The 21,195-nt window shown below is 49.2% G+C and overlaps 1 protein-coding gene across 2 annotated transcripts; it reads right to left on the reverse strand.

Annotated features, from left to right (window-relative positions):
* Nucleotides 1–9,330: 9,330 nt before the first annotated feature.
* Nucleotides 9,331–19,986, reverse strand: TFE3 (transcription factor binding to IGHM enhancer 3; the record flags this gene model as incomplete). Of its 2 annotated transcripts, XM_079727136.1 has the most annotated exons (10): nucleotides 9,331–9,774; nucleotides 10,265–10,412; nucleotides 11,416–11,491; nucleotides 11,669–11,725; nucleotides 12,083–12,200; nucleotides 15,109–15,213; nucleotides 15,292–15,537; nucleotides 16,205–16,508; nucleotides 17,483–17,596; nucleotides 19,871–19,986. In XM_079727136.1, 10 exons carry the CDS (start codon nucleotides 19,984–19,986, stop codon nucleotides 9,331–9,333), a joined length of 1,728 nt encoding a protein of 575 aa, XP_079583262.1. The 2 variants fall into 2 exon arrangements, with proteins under 2 accessions (XP_079583262.1, XP_079583263.1); XM_079727137.1 differs by lacking the exon at nucleotides 15,109–15,213.
* Nucleotides 19,987–21,195: the final 1,209 nt, after the last annotated feature.

Genomic DNA, 21,195 nt, shown 5'->3' on the forward strand with positions numbered 1-21,195 from the left:
AGCTCCCAAAATCCACAATAAATTTACTTATTTGTGTAATCATATAATACACATTAACTCCAGAATTGCTAACCCATAAGACTGTGCAAAACAAATCTACCAACTACAGGTCAATACTTTTTTACAGCTTCTTTTGTCTTCAGGTTCCTGGTGGTCTGTAGTAAAAATACTGTGTTTAACAAGCCTATTGTAGCTTCAATATTTGATGCAGTTCCTTTTTGTTTTTAATCTGATGGTAATCAAAATACTGTGTTCAAAAATTACTTGGGAGGGCTTCCCTGGTGGCGCAGTGGTTAAGAATCCGCCTGCCAATGCAGGGGACATGGGTTTGACCCCTGCTCTGGGAAGATCCCACATGCCACGGAGCAACTAAGCCCGTGCGCCACAACTACTGAGCCTGAGCTCTAGACCCTGAGAGCCACAACTACTGAGCCTGAGCTCTAGGCCCCGAGAGCCACAACTACTGAGCCTGAGTGCCACAACTACTGAAGCCTGTGTGCCTAGAGCCCATGCTCCGCAAGAAGAGAAGCCACTGCAATGAGAAGCCCGCACACCGCAAAGAAGAGTAGCCCCTGCTCGCTGCAACAAGAGAAGCCACCGCAATGAGAAGCCTGTGCACTACAACAAAGAGTAGCCCCCGCTCGCCGCAACTAGAGAAAGCCTGTGCGCAGCAACGAAGACCCAACGCAGCCAAAAATAAATAAATAAAATTAATTAATTAATTAATTAAAAAAATTACTTGGGTTAGTTCTCCCTCTTCCCACCCCCGCCATGAGGCTGCACGATTCATTTGAAATATTGTTAGGTTCCTTTATTTTCGTTTGAATTCCATTTTGCCCTCCCCTCCACCCCCTTGTTGAGGTAACTAATCTATTTAATTTCTGGTTTATCTTTTCTGTTTCTTTTCGCACAAATGAACACATATGAAGGGGAGCAGAAATGCCACCCCAAAACGTGCCACTTTAATTTGCATTTCTCTAATAATTAGCTCTATTGAGCATCTTTTCATGTACCTGTTGGCCATCTGTATGTCTTCTTTGAAGAAGTGTCTACAAAATGTTCCACTTTGGCGTGTGGCTTATTTTAAGCTGAAAACAATCAAGACCCAGCACACTCAAGAAAAATTTTACCTCTCTTTTAACTGCTTAGAAGAACTTAGATAGAGGCCTGGCCCAGAAAGAGAGCTATATCAGAGATAACTTTTTATCTGAAAGACTTACCCACATGGCAGGGCAAACATTTGACTACCAAACATCTGCTCTTCTTATCATCCTGTGAATTGCCCTCCTCCCGTTTGAAACCCCTTTGAAGCCCCTATTCCATTCCTTAGCTCAGGATGGCATATAAGCTTCAATTGCCTAACTACCTTTGGGTCTCATATTTTTATGGGTATCCCGTACATACGAAATTAGTTTTTCTCCTCTTAATCTGTCTTATGTCAATTTAATTATTAAACCAGCAAAGAACCTAGAAGGGTAGAAGGAAAATTTTTTCTGCCCTGACACATACATGTATATTATCTTATTTATCCTACATTAAGGGTAGCATCCTATAACTATTCTTTTACACTTTGCATTTTTCATTTGATAATATCTTCTTTCTCTCTCTCTTGGTCTCAGGTACATAGTACCCCATTTTGTAGATGTATCATAATTTAGCCACTCTTCTATGTTTGCCCATGTAGGTGGTTTCCAATATTTTGCAATTATAAACAATGCCAAAAAGAATAACCTTGTACATATAAGTATTTTTTTTTATTATCTAAGGTGTATCGTCAGGGTAAATTCATAGAACTGGGATTGCTGCATCAAAAAGTGAATATCTGGATTTAGTTGATACTCCCAAATTCCCTCCCAAAAGGGCTGTTCCAAGTTCATTCCCACTATCGACGTGTCTGAGTGCCTGTTTCCCCACAGACTAGCCAGTAGCCTGTGTTGTTGTATTTTTAAATTTTCTCCAATCTCAGAACAAAGAAATGGTATCTCATTGTAGTTTTTTTTCCCCTCTCATTTTCGTCAGACTATATGATCTCCCTGCTGTGGGAAAATGGTTTCAGCCAGGGCTCTTTTTTTTTTTTTTCCTTTTTCAACGTATGAAATTTATTGAGATATATTCTCTATCTGTATACCCCTCTACCTATTTTGAGGGTACAATTCAATGAGTTTTGACAAACACATACAAAGTTGTAACCACCACCACAATCAATATATGGAAAATTTCCATTACCCCCAAAAGGTTCCTTAGTGACCCATCCCAACCCTCCACTCCATCTTAGGCAACCACTGATTGGCTTTCTGTCACTGTAGATTATATGTGTTTTTGTAGGGTTTCATACAAATGGAATTAGACAATATATACTCTTTTGTGTCTGGCATCTTTCACTCAGCATAATGCTTCTGCGATTCATCCAAGTTGTGTGTACCAGTATTTTTCCTTTTTATTGATAAGTAGAATTCCATACTGTGGATATACCACAATTTGTTTATCCATTCTCTTGGTGTGGTTTTAATTTGTTTTTCTCTAATTATGAGTGAAATTACGCTTTTCATATAATTTAAGGCCATTTTAATATCCTTTTTTAATCTGTGAGTCGCCCACATCTTTTGCCCATTTTTTTCTAGCGGCTTTTTGGACTTATTTCCCCTTAATTTTCAAGAGTTCTTTGTATATTGGAGATATTAACACTATACTGCAATATATGTTGCATATATATTGTCCCAGTTTTTCAGTTGTCTTTTGACCATGTTTATGATCCTAGGAGCTAGAAAATCGATGTATGCATGCTAACCCATGTATACACATATATCTATAAGTATTTCTGTATCTATTCATCTCTCTCTATTTTTTTTAAATAAATTTATTTATTTATTTGTTTGTTTTTATTTTTGGCTGGGTTGGGTCTTCATTGCTGCGCGCGGGCTTTCTCTAGTTGCTGCGAGCAGGGGCTACTCTTTGTTGCGGTGTGTGGGCTTCTCATCGCGGTGGCTTCTCTTGTCGCGGAGCACAGGCTCTAGGCATGCAGGCTTCAGTAGTTGTGGCACGTGGGCTCAGTAGTTGTGGCCTGCAGGCTCTGGAGCGCAGGCTCAGTAGTTGTGGCACACAGGCTTAGCTGCTCTGCAGCATGTGGGATCTTTCTGGGCCAGGGCTCGGACCCATGTCCCTTGCATTGGCAGTCAGATTCTTAACCACTGTGCCAATAGGGAAGCCCCCATCTATATATTTTAAGATACATACAAATTCATACTGATATTCCAGTACCACATAGTTCATTCTAGCCTCCACTTCTTGCTCATCTGTAGCCTTCCATTCCAACAGTGAGAAACCCAGCTCCACTCATCCACCACCCATTTACTTAATTGTTTGATCCCAGTGTATATGTATAGCAATATCAGAATTGTTAACCTGTACTCCTGTGGGAAACAACTTTACCAAAGTTGAGTTAAGTGCTTTTCTATGGTTCCCTTTGCCTTTAGCCTTGGAGTTTCCAGTCAAAATACCATTTTTCAAGGTTACTTAGATCAGCATACCTTCTCCCCATGCACTTCAGCGACATTATGTCATACGTTTATAATAAAGTTAGATTATATTGTCACAGCCTCCATTCCATACTGGGATTCCCTGACCTCCTGGTTGATTTTTAAATTTTTTCATACATTAAGATGCAGTTTTTTGTGTGTGTGCTGTAAAGATCTATGGGGTTTTTTAATTTTAATTTTTTACTTTTTTGTTTGTTTGTCTTTGCGGTACGCGGGCTTCTCACTGCTGTGGCCTCTCCCGCCACGGAGCACAGGCTCCGGAAGCGCAGGCTCAGCGGACACGGCCCACGGGCCCAGCCGCTCCACGGCACGTGGGATCTTCCAGGACCGGGGCGCGAACCCGCGCCCCCCGCATCGGCAGGCGGACCCTCAACCACTGCGCCACCAGGGAAGCCCTTTTTTTTTTTTTTTTTTTTTTTTTTTTTTTTTTTTTTATTTTTTGCAGTACGCGGGCCTCTCACTGCTGTGGCCTCTCCCGTTGCAGAGCACAGGCTCTGGACGCGCAGGCTCAGCGGCCATGGCTCACGGGCCCAGTCGCTCCGCGGCATGTGGGATCTTCCCGGACCGGGCCACGAGCCCGTGTCCCCTGCATCGGCAGGCGGACTCTCAACCACTGCGCCACCAGGGAAGCCCGGGAAGCCCTTTTTAAAAAAATTTTTTTAACATCTTTATTGGAGTATAATTGCTTTACAATGGTGTGATAGTTCCTGCTTTATAACAAAGTGAATCAGTTATACATATACATATGTTCTCATATCTCTTTCCTCTTGCGTCTCCCTCCCTCCCACCCTCCCTATCCCACCCCTCTAGGTGGTCACAAAGCTGATCTCCCTGTGCTATGCAGCTGCTTCCCACTAGCTATCTATTTTACGTTTGGTAGTGTATATATGTCCATGCCACTCTCTCACTTTGTCACAGCTTACCCTTCCCCCTCCCCATATCCTCAAGTTCGTGCTCTAGTAGGTCTGTGTCTTTATTCCCGTCTTACCCCGAGGTTCTTCATGACATTTTTTTTCTTAGGAGATTCCATATATGTGTGTTAGCATACGGTATTTGTTTTTCTCCTTCTGACTTACTTCACTCTGTATGACAGACTCTAGGTCTATCCACCTCACTACAAATAACTCAATTTCATTTCTTTTATGGCTGAGTAATATTCCATTGTATATGTGTGCCACATCCTCTTTATCCATTCATCTGTTGATGGACACTTAGGTTGCTTCCACGTCCTGCCTATTGTAAATAGAGCTGCAATGAACATTTTGGTACATGACTCTTTTTGAATTATGGTTTTCTCAGGGTATATGCCCAGTAGTGGGATTGCTGGGGCGTATGGTAGTTCTATGTGTAGTTTTTTAAGGAACCTCCATACTGTTCTCCATAGTGGCTTTATCAATTTACATCCCCACCAACAGTGCAAGAGTGTTCCCTTTTCTCCACACCCCCTCCAGCATTTATTGTTTTCTAGATTTTTTGATGATGGCCATTCTGACTGGTGTGAGATGATATCTCATTGTAGTTTTGATTTGCATTTCTCTAATGATTAATGATGTTGAGCATTCTTTCATGTGTTTGTTGGCAATCTGTATATCTTCTTTGGAGAAATGTCTGTTTAGGTCTTCTGCCCATTTTTGGATTGGGTTGTTTGTTTTTTTGTTATTGAGCTGTATGAGCTGCTTGTAAATTTTGGAGACTAATCCTTTGTCAGTTGCTTCATTTGCAAATATTTTCTCCCATTCTGAGGGTTGCATTTTTGTCTTGTTTATGGTTTCCTTTGCTGTGCAAAAGCTTTTAAGTTTCATTAGGTCCCATTTGTTTATTTTTGTTTTTATTTTCATTTCTCTAGGAGGTGGGTCAGAAAGGATCTTGCTGTGATTTACGTCATAGAGCGTTCTGCCTATGTTTTCCTCTAAGAGGTTTATAGTGTCTGGCCTTACACTTAGGTCTTTAATCCATTTTGAGTTTATTTTTGTGTATGGTGTTAGGGAGTGTTCTAATTTCATTCTTTTACATGTAGCTGTCCAGTTTTCCCAGCACCACTTATTGAAGAGGCTGTCTTTTCTCCATTGTATATTCTTGCCTCCTTTATCAAAAATAAGGTGATCATATGTGCGTGGGTTTATCTCTTCTGCCCACTAATTTTAACATTTAGCGTTTAGCTGTGGATCCACTCCCCAGTAAGTATTACTGTGGTATTCTAATGGTAATTTTCTATTTATCTCATTCCTTCTATATTTATTATTTGGAATTCTAATGCAAGGAAGAGTTGTCCCATCTCCAGCATTTATTTACTTACCCAATTATATCACTGATATATATAAGTATGGAATCATGGATATTTAGTTTTTGGACTACAATACAGCACTATCATTATTTTTTTGTTGCTCAAATTGCTCCATATTTGGTTATTGGGAGTTCTTTCAGGTTGGCTCCTGCATCTTTATGACACACTCCCATCTTTTTTTGTTTAGGTTCTTCCTTACTTTCTGGTACCAAACAGAGTGCTCCAGGCTCATCATGTGTTTCCCTTCCCCGGCCTTAAAATCAGCCATTTCTCCAAGGAGCCCTGGTTCCTTTCATTGGAGAATGGCATTTAGAAACCAAGATGTGGGTACTAGATGTGCTTGTTGCTTCTGGAATAGCACAATGTCTAGGCTTCTCAATGGGCAGACAGAAACTGTCCAAGGAGACCAAGAAGATATGACAGCTCAACCCAATGTGGTAGGGAGCTTCTAAGATGTCCCCCCAGTGGTCCTACTGCTATTCATGATCTTGTGTAATCCTCTCCCATGAGTAACTTGCTTATAACCAACAGAATGCCTCAGTGGTGAGGGTATGTCACTTCCATGATTAGATTACAAGAGATAGTAACTTCTGTTTTGCTAGCAGACTCTTCTATTGCTGACTTTGATGAAGCAAAGTACATATGCTGTGAGCTGCCTCATGGAAGGAAAGGCACACATGGTAAGGACTGAGTGCACCTCCAGCTGACAGCCAGCAAGGAACTGAGGCCCTCTGTTTAACAGGCTGCAGAGAACTGAGAACTGCCCCAAACAGTTGCATGTCAGTGCAAGTGTGGAGCAGATTCTTCCCCAGTCCGGCTTTCAGATGAGTCCTCAGTCCTGCCCACACCTCCCCTGATTGTACCTTCTTGAGAGCCACTGGAGTAGAGGAGCCAGCTAAGCCAGCCTGGCTGCCTGACCTGCAAAAATTGGGAGATAATGAATGCATGAGTTTTTAGCCACTAAGATTGTGGTAATTTGTTACACAGAAAGAGATAACAAACAAGAGTATCCTTATTTGGATCCTAGAACAGAAAAAAGACATTCGTGGAAACACCAGTGAAATCCAAATAAAGTCTGGAGTTCCTAGTACTGTGCCAATGTGATTTTCTTAGCCTTAATAAATGTGCCATGGTTATTCAAGCTGTTAACATTAGGGGGAGCTGGATAACAGGTATGAGAACTCTCTCTACTGTCTTTGCCACACTTCTGTAAATCTAAAATTATTTCAGAATACAAAGTTAAAAAAAACCCCACTTCTGGGTATTACATGTTACCTTTGTAAAATAAAGAGAATATAGCCAATTTGAGGAGAAAAAAAATAAAGCTATCAGGGAGCCACCAGTCTGGTGGTAGAGGTTCAGCAACCAGGCCCTAGGGCTCACAGTATGTTAGGCTAGAAATGGGCAGGCAGCAAGTGTGGTGGTCACAGCCTGATGGGGGTGACACAGGACCCGGCCTGATACCTGTCCTGGGAGTCAGTTCGGTTGAGAAATTCCAGGAATATTTTTCCCCAGCCTAAGATACTTGTGTCCCTTCACTTCCATTTAAATTCCCCACAAATGTCAACACCTGTTCCAAAACCGAGTTGTTTGCTTGTTCCTCTACCTTTACGGTTTTTGTCTTTGCCATTTCCACCAGCTGGAATACCTCTACTGTCTGCCTGGAGATATCCTCATATACTTCCTTATCAGCTTCAAAAGTGAACTTGCAAGAAAATCTTCATTGGCCCGTCTGTCCTCAATGACATTGTTCAAACCAGAGCCCTCACTTAACTCACTTTACCATTTAGCGCTTCATCCATTTACCAGCTGTGTATCGTCAGATAGTTACTTAGACCCTGTTCTATTCGTGTTTCTTCAAACGTGAAATAGGAGTAAGAATCAGTACTTTCTCGATGAATATTCCTTAGAATAATAAATTGGGTAAAACGCCTGCAACAGTTAGGAGGCTGCCTAGCAGATAGTTAAGGACTGATTGCGTTTGTTTGTACATTGTTTTCTCCAGCCCCAGTATCTAAATTCTTGTACCCATCCCACTCAAATCTGTTTCTTCCAAGAACATCATGAGCCATGCTCATTGCACAGATAAAAAGCAAGGACAGGAGACTCTTTGCCAAAGTTAAAAGCGCATCAAACACGCCTAGCATTTATTATTTTAATCACAAACCTACGGACCCCTTAGTACACCCTCCTCGGGGCTCGGCCCCAACAATCCAAAGCTGACAACCTTGGGTGTATGGGGTAGGAGGGATGGGGATGGGCAGGGAGTGTCTCTTGATAACTCTGAAATGGGGAAGATTTCTCCAAATGGAGAACTAGGTGGAGGCCAGAGGTTGGGGGTGACCTAGCTTCTGAGTAGGGGATCAGTAAAAAATTCAGATAAAGAGGGGGTATATATGTTTTTTCAATCCTCCCCCTAAGCCTCTGCCTTGGTGAGACAGGCTTCTACTTGTTCCTGGGCTGGGGAACTCCCTGGAAAGGCCCCTTCCTTTATCTTATTCCTCTACATGTTGAAAAAGAGTACTGGGGTGCTGGTTCTGGGAACATGGACCCAGTACCCCCTTATCTCCATCACCTCCCCAATCTACCCTTCAAGGAAGGAGGTAAAACTCTGCCCAAGTGTGGGGGTCTAACTCTCACTCACTCCTGATCTAGGTCTGGAATGTCAACCCACAAGATTTCAAGATCTGCCCCCTTCAAGGGCCAGGTCGGCTTAGAGCCCTCCTAGGTTAAGTCACGATGGTCCCAGGTTAAGGCAGGGGAGCTTAAGTACCACTCCTCCCTGCAGTGTGGAATGATTGGATGGGATGTTGCTAAGAGACGAGGGCTGTGATCTCCACAAAGTTGCCTGATCTTACTGACTCCTCCACGACTGAAATACCTGTGCCGGGCTGTTCCTATAGGGAAAGGGCGGGGCCTGACTCCTCCATTGCTAGAAGGCCAGGACTGAGTTCCCAGGTAAAGGAGTTGGCTCTCATCCTCACTTCTGTTCCTTGCCTGCGCAGGGCAGGGTTCACGGGGAAGGGGCAGCGCTTAAACCCCCAAGGTGGGACCTCCATTTTGACTCCTCTTCCTTGCCAGGATAGACTAGACTGTTGGTTCCAAGAGAGGAGATGGAGCAGTATCCTGACACTCTTTATCCCAGGAAACATGGCTAGGACAGTCCCTAGGGGCCAGGGGCTGACCTCATCCTGTCTCCTTCCCTCACCTGGGTAAGGGCGGGTCCCATGGGGCAGGGGTGAGGCTGCATTCTGCAAGAGACAGGCCCTGATGTCCCTACCTTCTCCATGTCTGAAATACCTGCATTGGCCTGTCCTATGGGGAAGGGGTGGGGCCTCATCTGACTCCTCCTCCTTGCCTGGTTATAGGGTTGGGGCCTCATCAGTCTCCTCTTCCCCCAGTACACCTGGGCAGGGCAGTCTCATGAAAAGTGGGGGAAAAGGCGGGGCCTCATCCTGACATGTCCTCCTTTCCTGGGTGGGGAAGTCCCAGGGGAGGGGTGAGGCCTGATCAGGACTCCTCCTCCATGCTGAAGCTGCTGCGGCGACTGCTGGCCTTGGAGACTGCGGGGGATACTGAAGAAAGCAGGGGATCGGAGGCAGCCCGCAGTGGGGACAGGGCGCCCCCTGATAGTCCCCCCACCACCCCCTCCTCCTCCTCCATCAGAATGTCCTCCAGCCCCAGGTGGAAGGGGTCCCCCAGATCCCCCAGGTGGTCGCTGGGAAAGTGCAGGTCCAGAAGGGCATCTGAGGGTGGCGCTGGGGGCTGCTGATGGGGAGTACTCTGGGAAGGTCCCCCCGCTGCATGAAATGTTGCTGTGCCTGGCCTGCCCTCCTCTTCAACATCCAGCTGCTCTGGCTTGAGACTGTCAGAGGCTGAAGTTGTGGCCAGTGAGAGCAGCCCTGGGGTGGGAGGCACTGGCAGACCATGGATCTGGGCCTGCAGTTCTAGCTCCTGCAAAATGTAGGGGGGTGGGTGGTGGGGGTGGGATAAGATGGGGTTCAGAGTCCCTCAGAGGCAGAGGATATAACAGTTAAAAGGGTAGGCTGCCTGGGTTCGAATTCAGCCTCTGCCACTCACTAGTTGCGTAACTTCAGGCAAGTTGCTTACCGTCTCTGAGCCTCAGAGTCCCAACCTAGAAAGTGGGTATAATAATGGTCCCTGTCTCACAGGATTGTTGTGAGGATTAACTTAGTAAATGGAGATAAGGCTCTTGTCATAGTGCATGGCACAAGATAAAACACTGTGTCCGTTAACCAATATTCATTATTATTCTTGCTAATGTTATGATTACTACTTATCATCATCATCATCATCATCATATGAGTCAGGAAGCCCGGGGATCCCCCAAATATGCCAGGAGGAGAAATCCTAGCCTGTTCTCCCTCTGCCTCTGCCTCCAGGAAGCCTCCCTCACCCCTGCCACCGCCTTCTCCTTCCAGACCTGAATTCGGAGCTGCAGGCTGCGGTTGGCTTGCTCCAGGGATCGCTGCCGGCTCTCCAGGTCTTTGGAGCGCTGTTGCTCCTTCTGCAACTTGCGGATGTAATCCACAGAGGCTTTCAGGATGGTGCCCTTGTTCCAGCGCATCTCCCTGTGGGGCCCGAGGGGGAGGAAAGAAGGGAATGCTGCACACGGAGTCTCTCGGGAGCTGAAGGGGGCGATTGCACCAGGTAGATGGAGCACCCCACCACATGCCTAGAACTTGAGGCAGAGGGACATCAAGGGTACGGAATGCTCGCATGTAAACCACCTGCCTGGAACCTTCCAATGATGCCCCATCACACCCCGAACCCAGGAAGCCCTCTCTGACCTGATCCCATACTGCTCCTCTTACCCATGCCCCTCTGTTTCATCTCACTGCAGCCACACTGGCTTCTCAGTGCTCCTAGAACATGGAAAATCATTCCCACCTCAGGGCCTCCAGCCCAGCTCTGCCCTCCACCTTGAACACTCTTCCCTCAGACACCCAGATGGCTCCTGCCTCACCTCTTTAGGCTCTTTATTCAAGTATTTCCTCATCAGTTGAGGCCTGCTCTGTCCCCACCCTCCTCACCCCAAACTGTGACCCTCCCCAATATCCCATCTTCCCTCTGTTCTTGATTCCTCTCCACAACACTCATCATAACCATCGGAGTTTACATATTTATCTTCTTTGCTGTCTGTCTGCCCCCACTAAAACATCAGTTCCATGAGGTCAGGGATTTTTGTGCATTTTGTTCCCTCTGGTATCCTCAGGGCCTAGCATGGTACCTGGCACAAAGCAGAAGCAGCTCAATACATTTTTTGAGTAAATAAAGGAGGTACTAAATAAGCGGAAAACTGTCTATGTCGTACAGGGGGGCAGACGACGTGGACCATAACGTCATGGACCATAATGTCATGGACCATAATGTCATGCACCTAAAATTTTAGATGGGAACACGGTGAGGGGCTGCCACCCTGCCCAGGGTGAGGAAAGCTGGGTGAGAAAGGGGCAAAGGAGCAGGACTGCCCGGGTGGTTCCCACTTAGGGCAGGCCCACCCGGGAATGACTTTCAGGGGGTGGGGCCCCCACCCCACCTTCCACCGGCCTGGGGCTCCTGGCCCAGACTCACGGGTCACTGGACTTGGGGATGAGGGTGCCCAACTCCTTGATCCTGTCGTTAATGTTGAATCGCCTGCGACGTTCAACTTTGAAGGCGGGGGAGAGAAAGAGAAAGTGGGAAAGAGTCATCAATAGGCTGAGAAGCGAAGAGGAGAAACTGGGGAATTGGGAGGCTGCTGCAGGGAGAGGCCCCCAAGGAAGGCCGGGGGCAGAGTGAGGCAGGGCTGCACAGCACGTGGGCAGGAGCCCGCGCTCTCACTCACTCAGGTTGTGATTGTCTTTCTTCTGCCGTTCCTTCAAAAGGGCCTTGGCCTCTGTCTCTGGAAGAGAGTGCGGGAGGTGGTCAGGGCCTCTGGGTCTGAGAAAGATGACAGACGACGGTAGGCAGCATGTGCAGTCGCTGGGGTAGGCTTTGGTGGGCGCAGGCAAGGGAAGTGCCACCATTTTTACAATTTTTAAAGAAGCCATGGTGACAGGCCACTTGTTAAACCCAAGAGGAGAGAGCGTGGAGTGAAAGCAGGACCACGGGCCATATGGACAAAGATGGCAAACAGCCCCCATTTCTGTCTGTTTAAACCCTCTTGCCTTAGAATCAGGCCTGACCCCCAGACGTGGTAGATATGGGGCTCACCCTGGGGTATATGATAATTGCACGGGGCCAAGACCCTGGCCCTTACCAGAGATCTCCCGTTTGATATTCGGCAGCTCAGCTGGACAGGAGTTGCTGACAGTGATGGCTGGTGTGGCCACGCCCTGACTACTGTACACATCAAGCAGATTCCCTGACACAGGCAGCTGCAGGCAGGGAGAGCGGAAAAATGATGGTTGGAAACAGACCCCAGGCTCGGCCCCTTCTTCGACCAGGTTCCTGACCCTCCACACACCCCTTGCATGGGCCCCCTCATGCAAGGATTGGCTGGCTCAGCATGGGAACCCTTCCTTCTCCTTCAAGGGAATTTCACACAGCCACTCAACAGGGAACACAGGGTCACGGGGACCTACCCTGCTTTGCTGGGGGACTGGAGCCTGCCTGGCCTGCTCATAGTGTCCCCACAGCCCCTTGAATCCCCCAGTGACTTCTGAAGCCCCTCTCCCAAACCCCCACACTGGCTCTAAGAAGTGCCAGAAAACCACCCTTCTCAGGTCTTTATCAGCTCCAGTGCAACATTTCAGCCCCTCCTAGAGCTACATTCCAACTCAGCATTCTTGGAACACTCCAACCCAGTCTCCTCAGACCTTGGGAAATTGTCATGGCAACATTCCACCCAAAATCTGGCCTTTTGGAGAGTTCCAGCCCAATCTCCAGTCTTTTGCTGTGACTGCGTTGCATACAGTCTCCGGCTGCCATGCACCGAGGTTCTGATCTGGCACCCTCTTGCACATTCTGATCTCTCAGGATTTCTTGTCCAGCTACTCAACAAGCACTGTTTTTATGTCAGCCTAGTTTGTTTTTTTTTCTCCTTCACACTCTCCTGGATACACCCTAGGGCAAAGAACTAATCCATAAGTAATTAGTCCCACCTCTTGATGAGTTTTCATCTCTTGAAACCCCCACTAGACTGCTGGATCCATCCAATCTCTAGCTGTGCCCAAATCAATGAAAAATTCTGATAAATTGGTACCATTTTTACATGTGCTTCTATCCTCTTGATAAGTTGGAAAGAAGTAGAGCTATAGGCACTTGGTATGTCCCAAAACTAGTTATGAGACTCCTGGAATGTTCAGAACCAGAATGTTAAAATTCATTGGTGCACCTCCTGCTCTAGAAAGTTTTATCCAGTCTTTACAAGGACCCAGCCTCTCGGCACAGTTCACTTTTTTTTTTTTTTTTTTTTTTTTTTTTTTTTTTTTTTTTTTTGTGGTACGCGGGCCTCTCACCGCTGTGGCCTCTCCCGCCGCGGAGCACAGGCTCCGGACGCACAGGCCCAGCAGCCATGGCTCACGGGCCCAGCCGCTCCGCGGCATATGGGATCCTCCCAGACCGGGGCACGAACCCGCATCCCCTGCATCGGCAGGCGGACTCTCAACCACTGCGCCACCAGGGAGGCCCTCGGCACAGTTCACTTTAAGAGATGTGGTATGTTCTAGTCACTTCAAGGTCCAACCACATCAAATCTGGACGCCTTTGGCATATTATGTTCCAATCACTTCATGGTCTGGGTGTGTCTTCATGACCTGAATGTCCTGGTACACTCAAAACGCTACAAGAGGGCTTCCCTGGTGGCACAGTGGTTGAGAGTCCGCCTGCCGATGCAGGGAACACGGGTTCGTGCCCCGGTCCGGGAAGATCCCACATGCCGCGGAGTGGCTGGGCCCGTGAGCCATGGCCGCTGAGCCTGCACGGCCGGAGCCTGTGCTCCACAACAGGAGAGAACACAACAGTGGGAGGCCCGCATACCGCAAACAAACAAAAAAAACAAAACAAACAAACAAAAAACGCTACAAGATAATCTGTATAACAAAGAGCTTCTCTGTTAATTTTGGCCTATGTTGTTAGAAATAAGATAATACCTTGCATGTTTAGAATAAGTTTCTGTCCATCTCTGCACTAAAAAATTTAGAGAGTTACAAGCTCTAAAGTGCTATAGAGAAACATCACTTAGGGGAGGAAGGTGGAAGTGTATTTATGTTGGAGTGTAAGCATGTGTGGAAGCCTCGCAGCACCAGGACTTGGCCCTGTTCTTAGAGCATCCTCTATCCATTCTCTACCTGTCCTGCTTCAAGAGTTCCAGCTGGCCTGTTGTGAAGCCAAGAGCTACTTTGGAGTGCTGGCTGCAGGATTAAGCCAATTCTTATGCAACTGACTCAGTTCTTAATGGCCATTTCTTCTAAAAATTTTCTTTTGTGTGTGGGGGAGGGTGTGGGTCTTGGGATGGGGGTTAATTTGAGGTTTAAAGTTTAAACTAGAAATAAGATGATGTGGTCTGCTTGCTCTCTGTTTAGATAGACTTTAAGACCAATTGGATTTACATGGAGGCCAGGCCAGAGAATGGCAATCGATGACTTGTGTGCGGACAAGCATTTATCCAGGTTGCATTGTCCAAATTGGTTTGTTAAAGCTCCAGGTTAGGGCTTCCCTGGTGGCGCAGCAGCTGGGGGGTCCGCCTGCCGATGCAGGGGACGCGGGTTCGTGCCCCGGTCCAGGAGGACCCCACGTGCCGTGGGGCGGCTGGGCCTGTGAGCCGTGGCCGCTGAGCCTGCACGTCTGGAGCCTGTGCTCCGCGATGGGTGAGGCCACAACGGTGAGAGGCCCGTGTACCGCAAAAAAAAAAAAAAAAAAAAAAGTTCCAGGTTACTTGCTTACACAAAGCAAAACATTCAGTAAACATGAGACAAGTCTAGGAAAATTTAATTAAAAAAAAACCTGTCTTACACTCAAAACAAACAAACAAAATGCTACAAGAGTCCCACCTCTTGGTCCCTCCCACAGTGAAGCCTGAGTGCTTCGGTATGCCCTAATAGCTCCATGAAGTCCCCACCGTGTAGATATCAAAATCTACAAGGTTCACCTCTCCATGCAGTGCAACATGGCCCCAGGGCACTGGTGTGCCCCATTCTCAACATACAGCCTCTATCTCTATCTCAGTACAATCCAAGGTGACAGTCTCTTATGTACACAGCTAGGCCGGGTGTATATAAGATATCCCTCAGTGATAGAGGGATGCGCTAATTTTTAGACCAACCTCCCATCTCAGGGCCTCACCGTGCTGGGGAGCTGCAGCCCCGTGGTGCCTCCGGGCAGGTAGCTGAGCATCTCATCGTTGTAACTGGACTCCAGGCTGATGATCTCATCGATGACATCATCAATCTGGGAGAAGAAATATGGAAGAGCCTTAGAAGAAGTTGGGGCAGGGGGAGCATGGGAGGGTCGTCTGCAGCCACTCACCTCCTTCTCTGAGCTAGACCCGATGGTGAGCAGTGCCATGGGGCTGTTGGGAGCACTGCCAGTGGGGCCAGTAGCATGGGCAGCCTCAGGGGCAGGAAGCGGCTGGGCACTAGCAGCCCCCGGTGGTGGGGTGAGGGCCTGGGACGCCAGCTTGGGCCCAAGTGTGGTGGACAGGTACTGCTTCACCTGCTGCCGGCGCGCCTGCTGCAGGTGGTAGCGCGTCGGGTTCTCCAGATGGGTCTGTACCTGTGGAATGCGGGGGAGACAGGATGGGAGGGAACAAGGTAGAACAGGGCTCAGAGGGGTGACTCTGAGCCCCAGCTTGCCCCTCAGAAGTCATCTGTTCCTAGGCTCAGGATGGCAAACCAGGCCCAGAATCTGAGAACCCTCTCCCGCCCCCAAATACTGATTAAAGTCTCCCCTAAGACCCAAACTCCCCTTCTCAGAGATCCTTCACAGCCCTCAAGATCTACCTACCCGTGGGTGGCAGAATCCTTCACAGTTTCTGGAGCACCCTGTCACAGTCCCCAAGAGGCCCCCCTCAAAGCCTGTGACCCCACCTAACAGACGTGGGAACTATACATGGCTTCCCAAGACACTCCAATGGCCCAAGAATTCCTAATGCATAACCATATGTGAAGTGCTTCCTACAAAGCCACTTCACAGACTCCAGGGCCCACTCAGGGCACTCATGAGCCTCCATGATCCACCAAGACATCCTATGGCCCCCAAGAACCCCTCACAACTCCACAAGAACGCCTTGGAAACCCTAAACACAATGGGATACTAGCACAGCCCCCTTTTAACAGTACCTGAGACCTTCCTTAGAGCCCCTAGGACCTCGTCCCGAAGACACCAGGACCAATCCTCAGTCACCAGGAGCCCCTCCCAGGGCCTCTGGATGTCACCTTACCTTGAGCACCTCCCTGGGCACCTGAGCAGGGGGAGGACGACCCAATGTGTGGCCCCCAGCAGAGACGCCGACCACAGAGATGGCAGGAGAGGCAGGTGCAGGATTAGGGAAGGGAGAGGCTGCAGCCTGTTCCCGACGCTCACGCCTCTCCTGCTCCTGGGCCTGGGCCCGCATTAGCTGCTGCCGCAGCAAGACCCGCGATGAAGAAGATGACGACATGGCAGGGGTCCTGGAGCCCCCTGCAGAAGATGATGCAGAGAGTGTAGCTGGGGTGGCTGGTGTGGCCTGCAGTGATATTGGGAGGCTGTGGAATGGGAAATACGGGGCCACAGGTAAGCTAAAAGTCTCGGCCCAAGCCTAAGGAGTCACAGTGCGATGGAGCAGACGTAGGAACCTGGCCTGTTCTCTGCCTTCAGAAGCCACAATGTGGAGGGGAGATAAAGGAACCAGACCTGGTCACAACCCTCAGGGGTCACGGTCTGCTGGGGGAACTTTAGCCCTCAGTCCTTATGGTGAAGACTGGATTTGGGCCTGTTCATATATCAAGCGGAGACACCATTGTTCAGCTCTGCGAGCTATTTAAAGGAGAGCAGAAGGAAACAGGATTGAGGTTGTGGGAGTAGATACGGACACAGAGGGCTCATTAAGCTCAATTCGGGGCTGGAGATGCTCCCTGAGCTCCTGGGGGTGGGCATCAGGCTATATGGGCAACCGCAGGCCCTTCTTCCTCCCCTGCCTGGGCCTCTGGTCCCAGGAGCTAGTCAGTCTTGAAAATCTCAGAGATTTCACAATCCTCTCTTCCTGCCCCTCTTCCAGGTCCCCTCCCCGCTCTTAGAGCCCAGGCCCATGACTCAGCACATTTCGACTTTCAAGCTTGGGGGAAAGAAGAGACCAGCAGGGGTTCTTCAAGGGCTGGGAGTGGGTGAATTTGTTGAGTTGAGGGGAGGGTGACCAGGGGTTATGGGAACGGCTCTGCCTACTTGGGGGCTGGGCTTGAGCAGGCCACGCCCTGTGTCTGGGAACTCCAGGCACGCTGCAATTTTTGTCTATGAATGGATGTGCAGGTGGGGGAGGAAGCAGGGGAGATTTTGTCTGAGATACTAGAATCCTAGCTTGGCCTCCGGCTTTCCACATGCTCTTTCTGGCTCTTAATTTTACTATCTGAAAAATTCAGGCTGGCGAGAGAATGGGTTGGGCTGGCACTGAGGGCCTCTGCCCATCAAGAGGGGATGGAGGGGCCTGAGGAATAGGGAGGGGAGTCAGAGAGAGGAGACATACCTTGAGCGTAGCGATAGGGGTTGGCTTTTGAGCTCGTAGAAGCTGTCAGGATCAAGGACGTTTTCTAATTCGATGTCAGCAACAATCCCGGATTCCGGAAGCAAAGAGTTCAGGCTGAGGGTGGGGGGAAGGCAGGGGTGATGGTCAGTGATTGTATGGAGACGTCATTCCCCTGAGAGAGACAGAGACAGAGACAGAAAAGAAGAGAAGAGAAGCATACACCAGGAGAGAGGAGAATAGAGGGTATCACTCACATTCGGCCACTTTGCTGAAACCACCACCATGAATTCCCATGTCTTCTCCCCTCTCCACTCTCTTTTGCTCCGTGTTACCCATAGTTCCTTAAGATTAAAAATAATAAGCCTGAACCCCAGATCCTTGATCTAACAATCACCTGGGTGTGCAACCTGGGTTTCAGAAGAACAGAAACGAAGAATTGAGGAATGACAATTCACTTTGTGGGATTCCTGACTTTGCATTCAGAGTTCTCCCAGCCCCCACACCCCCCATTGTTTTCCTGGCTGCTGAATGTGAGCCCACATAGGTCCACAGGCATACTGCACGGTAGGGGCTTCCCTCGGCAGAACAGCCCATTGTAACACAAACTGAATGCATCACAAAGAGAACTGGGGTAGCTGATTCACTTTACTGAAGGATCCACTACTTCCCAAAAGAGCTCCCGGACACCAACCCTGCCCCAACCAGAGTTTGTGGGATGCGAACACGCATCCAAAAACAAGATGGAAATAACAAAGGCTCCCCTCAGTCCAACAATCTGGATTGACAAGAGGGAGAATTTGGGTGGATGATCTGCTTTATAGGAACATTCTTTTCTTGGTTAGAGGAGCTTGCCCAAGCACTCTCCAGTTTTTTCGATAGATCAAAACACAAACACACCTCCAATACCAACACCCACTGACACACAAACTAAGAAGCCATGTACACCCGTCCCTTTCAACTATCGCCACTACTGTGATGACCTAGGTTGCTATAAAGGCATCAGGAGATGGTAAATTCATATATTGAAAGTCTCCTGCTTAACCCTCCATGCTGGCTGCAAGACCCTAGTGTGTAGGGGACATTAACATGCAGGCAGATAGGTATGCATCCTTGAATTTAGTCAAAGATTTAGAATCCTGAGATTGTCGGTGACTTGCCCCTCCCCAAGAATCTGTCTTCCTCCCTTTCCTCACTCACAGATGGGGCCCTAAAACCACCCCAGGAAGTCGGGAAGAGGAAGCTGGGGAGCCGCTGAGCTCAGCACAATCCCAGGCAGAAAGTAGGCAAAGCCCCCTCCCATGCTCACACTTCCATTGCACAGAAGTTGGAAGAGGTGGGCACTGGAATGGGCAGGGTATGGACAGAGAGGGCTGGGGCTTCCAGGCCCGCTGATGGAAGTGAGGCTAAGAGGCCATAGAGGACCCACCCAGGCAGGGATGGTGCAATTGGTGCTCATTCCAGCTCTAGGGTCAGATTCAAGATTGCCTCCAGGGCCTGAGAGACAGACTGGGAAGGTGAGATTAAAAAAAAAAAAAAACCTCTGTGTCTGTGTGTGTGTAGGGGGTGAAAAGAGCTGGCTGAGAGGCTAGGGCAGGTGGCAACAGGAACAAGACCCTCCTCTGGGTTCCCAAATAAGGTCTGAGGCCTTCTCTGGGCTAAGAGGTAGCACCATCTCCATTGCCTGTCTGTCTGACTGTTTCCCATTCAAGCCCCTATGGGGTGTGGGAAGAGGGCTTTTCCACTACCCGGCTGGATGGGTGGGCAGGTGAAGGGCTTATTCTGATCAAGTCTCGATGAATGTTGCTTTTCTTGTTCACTCACACACACTCACAAGGCTGGTCCCACGCAGTATATCCGAGATACCCCCAAATCCCTCCAGAGTCATTTTATCCCCAAACACAGCCTCCAGCAACCAGCCACTGGGAGTCACCAAGCTCCCAAGACAGCACCTCTATCTCCCAGGACACCTTCTCTGAGGGAAAAAGTCCCTTAAAAATCAGTGCCTCACCTACAGAGTGCCCCCTCAAATTCATTCCCCTCATATCTGACTCAAAGACCCCAAATTCAGCCTCTAGTCAGAGTCTCAGTCCCTGAAGTTCAGCTACCCTAGACTAGTTTTTGGACACAACAGAATCAGCCCCTCGAGACCCAGTCAAGGGCCCCCGCCAAATCTGAACTAGGCCTCCTTTACTGCACTTCCACGACTCCTTGAAGCCTCAGTCCAAGCAAGCCACCGCCAGATTCCTTAGGTGCCCCCCCAAGTCAGGCGCCCATACGTCCTCCAAGACTAGGCCGAGGGCCTCCAATCACAGTCCTGGGCCCCCGCTGCCCCCAGATCAGGCCCCCGGGAACCCCAGTTAGCACTACCGGTCCCAGGCGGTCCCGCACCTGAGAAGCTGGGCCGAGTCGGCCGGCCTGCGCTCCTCCAACAGCACGAACACGGCTCGAGGGCCCTCCGCGCTGGCCTCTACGCCGTCCCGAGCTGGCTCGGCCGCATGAGACATGACGCCCGGCCCCGGGCGAGCCCTGCCAGGCCGGTCGGGCCTCGGCCCGGTCCCCCTAACAAAATAAGAGTCCCCCTCCCCCGCTCGCCACCGCCTCCTCCGCTAAGCCATGGAGCGAGCTCTGCGTGGGCGGGCGGCGTCGGGGAGATGGGATGGGCTGTGAGTCATCCCCCGCCCAGAACGGACCAACACCCCCCCCAACCTAACCCCGGACGACCGCCCTCCTCCCCCTCGTCCTCTTCCCCCTCCTCCCTGGGCTGGGGAAACTCCACAGGAAGTGACCACACTGAGGATAGACAGCTCGCTGGGCCACGCCCTCTGGGTGAGGTGGCCAATCGTTGAGGGGTGGCTCAAGGGCCCGCCCTAAGCTACGCCTCCGAAGCCGAGAGAGAACTAGATTCCGCAGGCCCTTATTCCGAGAAGGGGGCACCGAGGCCACGCCCTCAGAGACAGAGGCAAATCAATGAGAGGTAATTAGATTGAACCACGCCTCCTCTTCTCAAATTATCCCTCCGCAAGATATTAAGCCGCTCCTTGGGTCCTCTGCGCCTGCGTCCTGATGGCCAGTCTGCGCGCGGAGGATCTCCAGGACACGCTTCTAGCTGCGGAAACGCGCCCTCTATAGGCCAATATTCATAGTATCCACTCCCTAAACCGCACTCCAACCTTGATCTAGCGGTGCCTCCTCAGCCAAAGCCATAGCCTTGAGGCCTAGGCAGCTACATTCCCGGAAGGTGCGCACCAGAAACCCCACCCTTTCAGTACCTACAGTCCAGCCGCCCAGCTGGTCTTCCTGGAAGCGGTCCGCCTACTCTATGTCATTTAGAGCGGTTGTTGTACTAGGTCGTTGCGCTGCACTGTAGGTGTTTAGTGAATCCTTGGCAGATGGATGAATGAGTGGAAGGATGGAAATTAGATCTGGCCCCTTCTGTGGTTGACTTCTGGAATTATAAAGACCAAGGTTTGAATATGGGCAAGGGACTTCCCCTCTCTGAGCCTCAGCTTTACTGGCCTGTCAAATGGGGGTCATAATACCTGTTTGACAGGGTTGTTATGAGGATTGGAGGTAATTTTTGAATAGTGCTAGCAGGTTGTTTGGCATACAATAATCTCTCCAAAAATTGATTCACTCATTTGTGCACTGATTTAACAAACATTTATTGAGCTCCTCTGTGTGCTAGATACATGCAAGCCGGCTTGCACACAGCA

The sequence above is a fragment of the Hyperoodon ampullatus genome (assembly GCF_949752795.1).
Source record: "Hyperoodon ampullatus genome assembly, chromosome: X".
In the NCBI taxonomy this organism is placed as follows: domain Eukaryota; kingdom Metazoa; phylum Chordata; class Mammalia; order Artiodactyla; family Ziphiidae; genus Hyperoodon; species Hyperoodon ampullatus.